Source organism: Rhagoletis pomonella, unplaced genomic scaffold (genome assembly GCF_013731165.1).
Source record: "Rhagoletis pomonella isolate Grant_MI unplaced genomic scaffold, Rhpom_1.0 Rhpom_scaffold_00006, whole genome shotgun sequence".
NCBI lineage: Eukaryota > Metazoa > Arthropoda > Insecta > Diptera > Tephritidae > Rhagoletis > Rhagoletis pomonella.
Window position 1 is genome coordinate 66525847 of NW_023458560.1, and position 10407 is coordinate 66536253.

Sequence of the window (10407 nt, forward strand, 5' to 3'; positions counted from 1 at the left end):
ATGGATATACCAGTGATGGGCATAAGTAAGGTTAGAATAGTGGCGGAAAAACTTTTACTCACCTCTTCATTTTGGGAACTATTTCGGTATTTTGGAGATTTTCCGAATTCTCGAGAATTAATCAGGATTTTTAAAACAATTCCGAAGTTTTCGGATTTGCACTAGCTGCATTTATCGATATAATAATCGACGCTTTTATGGATATATTTATCTATGTATATATTTATTGATGTTTTTTATCGATATACTTATCGATATATTTAGTCTTGAAAACCCCGAAATAGTCCCGGGAGCCCAAAGCATCTATAAACCTCGAAATAGTCCTTATAATCCCGAAAATCCTGATATAGTTCCGAAAATCCCGAAGTAGGTCCGATCTTCCGAAAGTTGTTATTGAGCTGTACTCATTATTTATAACTGAAAAGTATGCCTTATGAAGCCATTATAAAATGCACCCAAAATAACTTGATGTAAATATGTAGGGTACTCGAAGTGATATGTCAAGTAACTGATTAGCTAAGTTACATTTAACTTTTAAAACAGGTAACAACCCTCTTTAAAAATATTTTCCAAAGAAAGCTTACTGAAACCTTCCTCATTTGAAACTCATATTAAAATGTTTCATTTAACTTATACATTTAATTTATTTCGTGATAATAAATAGGTGGCAACCCTATTCAAAAATATTGTCGAAATACGACTCTCTATAACCTATCAATTAAATTTATTCGGTATTTCTAAACAGGTAGCAACACTTTTTAAAAATTTACATACAAAATAAGCCTTTCTTTAACTTTTTCTATTAAAATCTATGTATAGCAGGTGGCAGCCCTCATGTAAAAATAGTTTCGAAATAAAGCTTTTAAAAGCATCCTCACTACACCTTCTTTCGCGTCATGCCTATATTACAATAATTCGTTTAAGTTTGTATTTAAATCGATTTTGAATCGCTTTAATCGCAATACTTTTCTAAAATATTTTTAAATAAAGCTTTATTAAATGTCTGTCGCTTGATGCCTGTCAATTAACTTGTTAATTAAAAATGATTTGAATTTCTAACCAAGTGGCAACCACCTTAAAAAATATTTTCGAAATAAATCATTTGGAAACCCCTTCGTTTGACATTTACACCGTTGAAATATTTTAATTCACTTAATAATTGATTAATTTTAAATTTTTAAGGTGGCAACTCTGTTAGAAAATATCCTATGTTTGAATCCAGATTATATAGCCTATTTGAGCCCCAAACTTGAACAAAACTCATTAAGCCGGTTTACGGTGAAAGAGCAACGAACATACTCACACAGGCTCGCTGCAGGACTAATTCTTTCCCATAATATTTTATTCTTAGTAAGCATTAAATAATTTTTTTCAGCAAAAGTTTTAAGATTATCTCTAAAATCATAATTTCTAGGTCATAGATGAAATTTTTAATAATTCTATGGCGTACACAATTCCCTTCGCGGATTCGAAAAGCAATAGAAAATGGGATGCGCGAAATATGTATGTATGCATGTAATTTGTAGCACAAATGTAGGCGCTCCTTAGGTAATGGTGTCAATAGCGTATAAGGTCTGAAATACAAGTTCATTTCATTGATACTGCGACATCCATATCAGCCTTACCAGCTTTGCTGTAACTGTTACTAAGCGGCATTTACACATAAGTACATACGTATGTACGAGTATGTATGTACATATGGGCTTTAGAGAGAGAACCCTGCTCAAAATGCAATCAATGCTACCTTCCACATACCAGTTACTGATTTTATACATATCCATTCGAATGTGTGTATGTATGGGTGCATCCTAATGTATGCACTTGGGGAATATCAACGGGCGCTGAAATGTTGCAGTTAAGTCAAAGTTTTAGCTAAAGTACTTACAAAGAACTTTAAATAACTTCAGAAAAGTTTAGTTAAGTGTAAATTCAAATCTCGGTACCGTTGAATTTGCCGCTGAACCAAGCGCTCTTCTTACGCAACCGCATAATTTATTTTTGGCAACAATTTTTTTTATATATAAATGTAAATTTATTCACTTAATTTTTTACTGTTTTTAATTTTCTTATTGCAGTGCGTTTGCCGCTTTGACCGCCAAGGTGCACTGTGCGAGTTACCCATCATCATCAAAAATGCGGCCTTCTCCGGCGATTCATATGTGTCGCACCGCATCCACAAGGACATACCACATCATGAGTCATTGGATTCGGTGCTGCCGATGCATGTACAACTGAAGGTGCGCACACGTGCCACAAATGGTCTGATAATGCTGGCCGCTGCTCAGGGCACCAAGGGCGGTCATTATATGGCGTTGTTCCTGCAAAAGGGTTTACTGCAATTCCAATTCTCTTGCGGCTTGCAAACGATGCTGTTGAGTGAGCTGGAGACACCGGTGAATACGGGCAATGAAATTACGATTAGGGCAGAGTAAGTACTAATTTCCACTACTCTTTGAATTTCATAAATATAGCAAATCATTTGAATGTACTTATATTTATCATGCAGCCACACTTACAAATATGTGTGCAATTTTAGTCACATAGCATCTTAAATTCATAAAAAGCAAAAAGCATAAAAGTCGAAGTAGAAAATTAAAGCAAGGAAGATGTTCGACAAAGTGCGCATTTTACGGTTCTAGGAATTAGCATTCAAAAGCTATGTGCAGCTTCTCAAAATTTCTCTCTTCTTTTATTGTCAAGGTCTTAAAAGAAGCTTACGAACGAAAACAATTACAAATGCCACTATTTTAAGGATAACTCTGGCCCTCTTCGAAATATTTGTATGGCATATTATCAAAAAAAAGTTGATTTCAGGTAGATCTGCCCTCCCAGTCTAAGGTTTCGACTTGGAACATTCTACCAAACCCGATCTTCTTTGTCATGGAATTGCAAAAGCTCTATATCTTCAATCCTGATATCTTTCCGCCAACTCGAAACAAATGGGCTGAACACAAGAACTGTCGCCGCCACGTTTTCTAGTTTACTTTAGACCCATCAGATTTTTGTTAAGTCAGTTATGCTGTTTCCAAACTTCCACATCGTTACCAGTTATATGTCTTCTATCAGTGCTTCTGTACCAATTTGTTTCTTTTACCTCCTTTTGGATGCCGTAAGTCACTCGAAATTTTCGCCCGTATGCTCGATCTGATCCATTTTTCATGCCACTGACGTGTGCTGTCTTGTCTAGCTGTAGCTCCTTGAGCTTCATTGTCTTTACTAAAAGTTTCTGCCAGATTAGTGGCTTCTGGACTTAAACCAGAGATTGGATTGCTGCTTTCTTCGATACGCGGGTTACTCCGAGTTATGCGATTGACTGGAAGTAACAAAAGCTGATCAGTTGCGATGGGATGGGAGATGCCAGAAACGCCTTTCGGTATACCATGGATATGGTTCTGTCCCAGCCAGTGGCTGTTGGAATGCTGCCTTCATTAGAAGTCTGGCAGAAAGTGCCAGCGGAGCATAAAATAATATTTCCTGACGAGGATCATTAACTCCTGGAAATGTAGGTTATGTTGATTCGACATTAGAATATGTACCATTGTAGTTCGGAGTGCGATGTTCTTAAAGGTCTGCAGCTTCTTTCATAATCCTCGGTGCTGAAAATGGGGTAGCGCAATTTAGAACCGCCCAGCCTGCGACCTTGTACAAAATCTCATCAACAACTTACCTTATTTTTGCCCTATGTGTTGCCGGCGAATGATTTTGGGAAGGGTTACCTTTGGCTTTGAAAGGGGGAGAGTAAATGCAGCATCGCAGAGAGAAATTACAAGAGGTACTCATTTACTTTCAAACAAAGGCGCGAATAATATTTTGTAGTCATCAGCGTATAAGATGAACTAAACTTCTCCGATGGCTGGGAATAGCAGCGAAGAGAGGATACCACCATCCTGCTTAACTTCCTCATTTCCGAAATATCCATCAGTAAGAAGAAATACGCAAATCCAAGTCCCGATTTTCCAAATGTTTAATAATTGCAAAGGATATGTTCGAGTGCGCCTTAAGCGTTGTTCATGTCACATGTTGTACACCTATAACTCGTTCTAAATAGCTTAGCTGAGTGAAACAATTTCGTTCTTATCATGAGTGCGGACAACATCAAATTTACTAGTTTAGTCATGTAGGTCCACACACGCCTAATCCAAATGTTTCAGTATCAGCATTCGTAATTCGTCAATACCATTGGGTTTGGGTTCGCATTTCTCTCCGATGGCCATCTAAACTTCATCGCTGGTTAAAGTAAGAGACGCACTATCGGTCTCCTAGTCATTCGATGTAACCCCTTATTCCCCCTGCCAATGCGCTTCGTCAGGTCGACCAGAGAACTCACGATTCTACAAAGCATCAGAAGTAAAGTTGCTGTTTTCAGTTGGCTATTTGACACCATTCGCCACCTACGATGCTGTTCGGAAATATGGAATAAGGATCTAGGACTCGAGTGACTTTAATGTGGAATGCCCACTAGCTAACTTATCAGTAGCCCCAATTCCGGGAATAAATAAATCATCTTCGATCTAATTTCTAAGGCTATTCAGTTCTGAAACCTGTTAGGCTGCATTCGGTTCAAATTGAAATCCAATCTTGCCCCTCCCCAAACACATACAAGTAGCACACCTTACTGTCTTGTAAAATCTTAAAGGGACAAACTCCATAATAAATTGCCTCCCATTTCTGTAGCACATCAGCATGAAATATGCAGCTTGGAAAAAGAAAAAGGACTTCACTTAAGTGTGTCATTCTTTTACTGGCAGCCATTTCTCTGTATTACACAAGTGAATAACTGTAAACATGTACTCGTTGTTGCATACAACAAGTCCAACTTACTTGCAAAGCAATGAGCTATTCCATAGTAGGCTTACCTTTGAGCAATTCGAATGAATAGCACTCTAACGATAAACAGCCAAAGAAGTAAGCCACAGCGAGGGACAAAAGCAATGCAAGCCACCCAGCCAGCTAACTAAGCAACCAACCAACCAACCAATAAACCAACGAGCTAACGACCGACCACTCGACATCAACAAACAGACAAATCAATGCAAATATTTAGGTTACAACAACACCAAAGACAATGATTGCGATGATAGCAAAGGCAAAAGCAAATGCTTGGGCAAAGACGAGGACGACGACAATTGTTATCGCGTTATAATTATCGTAATTGCGTGCACACAACGGCAATGGGTCTTTAAGAGGTGAGATAGTCAAGGAGTTTGATTGTTTGATTGGTTGTTTGGGCTGGTTGGTTGAGCGATTGGTGCCTAGAGCGAAGACGTTAGAGGTTTATGTATGTATGTAGGGAGTATGGTTAAGTAGGATGGATTGTGCACTACAATCGTTGCCGAAGGACATCGTTTTGGCGTGAAAGCTCATTAAGGCTAAAAGCGGTAATTTCATGAGAATGCCCTTCCGCTTCCGTTATGCGCGTCTATTTACATATGTATGTACATACACCCCATGGCAAATTGTAAATGGTCGACGAAGGGAGCAGCAGAAGACTTAATTGCTGCGTTAACCCTTAGGGGTATTTGTTTTTTTGGTTTTTAAATTTGTTTATTTGCTTCTTGGCTTTTGGTTTTCGTTGGCAGCCAAAGTACTTAAATTCTTACTTGTCTTTTCATTTGCTTACCTATTTATTTTGGGCAATGTTGGTATGTTCTCCTTGGAGGGCTATAAATGTGTGGTTTTGTTGGACTTTTTCTTGAAGGCTTTAACAATACCCTTGAGCAATTGGTGGGTGATAAAAAGTACGCATGAACTTTTGCTCATATCTACATGTTCTTATATGTAAGTATGTATGTGAGTGCACATGTTTTGCTCTTATCGCCCAAAGCTGTTTGCCCTTAAAATACCATCTGCCATTATTATCGATGAGTAAGTGGCATTAAGCGGTCAAATGGTCAAGAACGCTTTGAGTCAAAATGCTCAAATAGTCTATTGATGTAATACAGTTGAAATGTTTATGGTCGTATATATGTATAGTACTTAAATGCAAAGATATTCAGCGTAGAATATACATATGTACGTGTTGGGGCAATTCCATGTTTCTAGACTGGCTTCATTTATATGATTTTCTGCCGGATTTTTTTGGCAGGCATCAGCACCTAATTTATAGACGAAATGTGTACTCAGTTTTAGGCAAAGCTTAACATTTCCTAACTATTGGTCGCATCTCCTGAGCAATACCTGAATAAAATTTTGAAAAAAAAAAACCGTTTTCAAATCGTGTATAGCAAAAGACACGTATTTTTAACATTGCCATGATTTTTGACTTAATATGTCGGATTGGTAACAAGGGTTGCCATTAATTGACAGCAAGATCCTACTATCAATATTTCATATCAGTCTTACATATACAGACCTCCCTTATAAATTTTCTTGACTCTGCATAGTGGTTCAAATTGGCATTTACTGTTCATAATTGACTGGATCCTTAATTTTTCACTCAATTGATGAATTATTATTATGAAAGTTTATAAAATTTGCAAGTGACAAATTGAGCCCGCTTTTTATTGATTATAATAGCTTTTTAGTGCAAAGTGCAGAAAAAGTAGCAATTTTGAAGAAAATCGATTCTCCTGTTCCATTTTGCAAGTGGCTGGGAGTTCTCATTTATTTTTAATAAAATATTTCTATTTTAGCATGCAAATGTGCTCAAAATGTCAACGAAAAAAATTACTAAAAATCAAGGCAAACTGTTAGCCACATGCAACTTGCACTTTGTTATATGTACTAAAAATTAATGATTTTGCATACCCAAAACTTTGTAAAAACTCCAAAAAAAAATGAATTTAGCTAAAATTTTGTTGTATTATTATTTTTTGTTTTTTGTTTTTTTGTTTTTGGGGAACCCTACAATTGAGTTCAACTAGCTTTAATTTGAAACATTTATTAACTGGAACGGGAGAATCGGTTTCCTGCAAAACTGCTACTTTTGCTGCAATTTGCATTAAAAAAAATTAGTATTAGCTTTTGTTCAAAAAATAATAATTAATTTGGTTGAAAAATGAAGTCTCCAGTGAATTACGAACAGTAAACTTCAGTTTTGAACCACTGTGCGCTGCTGCATAAAATATAACGTTGTTCTTCACTACCGTTAATAAGCAGTTCTGTCCCAAACAGCGTAAGAGAAGCGGGAGTAGACCTTCCTAGAGGGCATCCTTTCCCAACCTCTGCCTTGAGCCAAAGGCCGCCTTCCTCCTCCACAGTCAACAATCTCCTAGATAGCATGACTACATACTTCTTAAGTTGTTACGTCGACTACATACCGTCTGGCTTCTAAACGCATATAATCAAATATAGCGCTACCAGAAGCTCTCTCATTGTCTACTCCTCTGCTTCCAGCCTCATTTCGATCTTTTGTTACGAGGTCGCATAGTGACAGATTTTTTCACTTTTATATGCATTTTGATCAGTACTAATGAGCTGTATACAAAAATTTTTGTTGAAAACTAGGCTCCAGTTTGGCACTAGTAGGAGTCAAAGAACGCAGAAATTCGGTGTTGTATGAATCGTGCTTCTACATAGCATTTAAAATGCCCATTTCACGGACATGAATGATCGGTTGTTGTTGAATTTGTCGCTCACTTTAATGCCAAGTTCTGTAGTGCTCCATAGTACCGTTTCATCTTTTGTCTTAGTCCTTTCAGAGTTGAGAGCATTTATATGATGTCATGCACTTTCCGAAGACTTTCTGGAGAGTATAAACAACTTGCTTCTCTGTACGGTATTCGTCATTATGCACCAAATATTTTGTACTTTTTTGATTCTACAGAACGTTTCTTTTGTTTGATACCCACATTTTTAATCTACATTGTACTGAGGTTTTTAAATAATTGTTTGAATTAAACATGACTTTAAATTTCAAAGTCCTTTTAAGAAAAATCCTGCGACCAGGGAGAAAAACAAAAAACGTAGTTTTACTATTTTTGGCCCCTAGTTTTGCGAGTAAATTGGTCGCGCGGCGTTTTATATGGGACTCCTCCACTGTGCGCTGTGAACATTAACGCCTCACTCAATGAAATCAAAAGCAGAATAAGAATTTGGCGAAAAAGTGCTTGAAACTGTCGGATCTCTGCATTATAAAGGAGAAAATAAAAATGTTTGAATTTAAGTTCTTTAAATGAAAATTGAGCATATCTCAGGTGCTCAGATTCATAAGCTTGACAAGCTAGTGCAATGAGAAGTAGGGAATCTAAAACCAAGCAGTATTGTAACAAGTAATTTTTAGCAAAAAACTAGCAATTAGCAAAAAAAACCGACTTCAACTCTCATATAAAAATATATATATATATCGTCATTTAAAGTACAAAACCGCGTATTAACAAAATGCAAAACCGCGTATGCGAATTATATAAATTATCTTCTAGAGAGTAAAAACACTCATATTTCAAAATGGTTCTCTTTTTTATAAAGTAATCGCATACCTGGCCAGTATATTTCAGGACGAATGGATAAGGATTGAGCCTAGAGCTTGTGTGAGCAAATCCAATTTTCGGCAGCTAATGCCACTTACGCGGTTTTGCAGAATGACGATACGCGGTTTTGTACTTTAAACGACGATATATATATATATATATATATATATATATAGATATATATATATATATATCTCATGATCCACTGATCGGATCTTAACCAGATTAGTATGAGTACATAAAAAAAAAACAAAAAAAAATATATTCCGACGAACTGATAACCTCCTCCTTTTTTGGAAGTCGGTTAAAAATCCAAATTATCTGTGGCCTATGTGTACTTCCTCAAAAGCCAACTTCAGCCCAATCTGAAATCTCTGCGAAATCGAAGTTATTCGTCTGCTGTTTATGGAATGCGCCCTGTATGAGTGCTTATACCGAAACACGCTTATGTGTGTATGTATGTAAGTGTGCAAGTGCTATTCATGGCAAATGAGATTATATTTGCTTTTGGCTATCGACACGAAGGCCGATTAAATATGCTTCTAAGCGCACATTTTGTGCAAATACAAACGCCAAAGTGAGTCAAGTAGCCATTTTCTACTCAAACTAAATGCCAGTCAACCCATTGAGCACGAAAGTGATATTACGAAATACACGTATACGAAAAATTAATATGTATAAGTAAATAAGTAGTAGTGAAAAAGTATACACACGTATATGTATATACAAAGGCCACTCCACTTCACAAAATTTATAGCTCATAAATCTACTAATCTACTACTACAGCGCACACTATTTCTTACGCACTTATACGCACTCGTACGCCCTTAAATCTTCACTTTTCGCCTAATTTCGCCTATTTTACTAGCCTTTTTCTACATTCACTTTCTCCTGCCGAAATATGTACGTATGCCATTTTCGTATCCTTACTTTGGTCAATCCCTTTGGTCAGGGCTAACATCCAATGCGGCTGGCTGGCTGACTGATTGCACTTGACCACCACTTGTCGCTGCTGGTCAAAAGTGAAAGTGACTGTGTGTGTGCGTGTGCATGCGTGTCTCTATGTGTTTGGGTGTGTGTGATTGAATCAATAAAATCATAAAAACGTGCAAACATAAATACGCCTAGCTACATAAGCACTTTCATGTAATTCCTATAGAAAATACTCGCACGAAAGGGAAAATGCGTTGAAATGGCCTTGGAGTAGCTGAGAAAATATGTGTCTTGTGCAAGCAATTAAAGGGCGGCACTTACTTTGTTGTAGCATAATTTGAACGAGGAAAAACATTTTCCACATATCTTTGTATAAATGTACATACATATGTGCATATCTGTATACTATATTTGACCTTAACATACTCACGAAAATATGTCACAAGGCTTGACATATATTTTCGCCCTGAAGCTATGGAATTTTAGTAGAAAAAATTACTTTATTACTACTCACATTCCATTGATATGTCAACAAAAGTAATTTTACATATGTACATTAGGGTGCATGTTCTTTATACCAAAAAAAAACTAGGTGAAGTTTTTCCATCGAAAATATAAAATTTATTATAGACTATCCCACAAATATATTGTTCGAAATATTATGATTTACGTGATCTGGACCTATTTGAAAATACCTCCAAAAATCTAGTTTTTTTAAAATGAAATTTGTTTTTTTTATCACCTCAGACGATAAAAGGTTTTATGCTTAACAGGTCTGCATAGAAAATGTTTAAAACGGAATCCAAATCATGAGATTATTGAAGGTAATTTCAAATCGGTCTTTCACGCGTAAATTTTCAAATTTTTCCGATATATGTATATTGTCCGAAAAATAAGCTTTATCACCGAAAATAAATAAATTTTATTCAAAAAAGCTGATTGTTGTCTAGAGGTTGCAGAACATGGCCAATATTTCGAATTTCAACTAAATTTGTCATTTCTGTGTATAAAAAAATCTTTCATTTAATAAATAGTCCAGAATATTAATACATTTGTTAGACTACTT

General features: G+C 36.3%; 1 protein-coding gene across 1 annotated transcript in view; it reads left to right on the plus strand.

The window, feature by feature from the left end:
- LOC118742050 (protein eyes shut-like) overlaps positions 1-10407 on the plus strand; it is a 55450-nt gene continuing 45043 nt past the window's right edge. The window contains exons 1-2 of the mRNA XM_036474017.1: positions 1-30; positions 2076-2428. Of these exons, the coding sequence (XP_036329910.1) occupies positions 1-30; positions 2076-2428 (383 nt within the window). The remainder of the gene's footprint in view (positions 31-2075; positions 2429-10407) is intronic.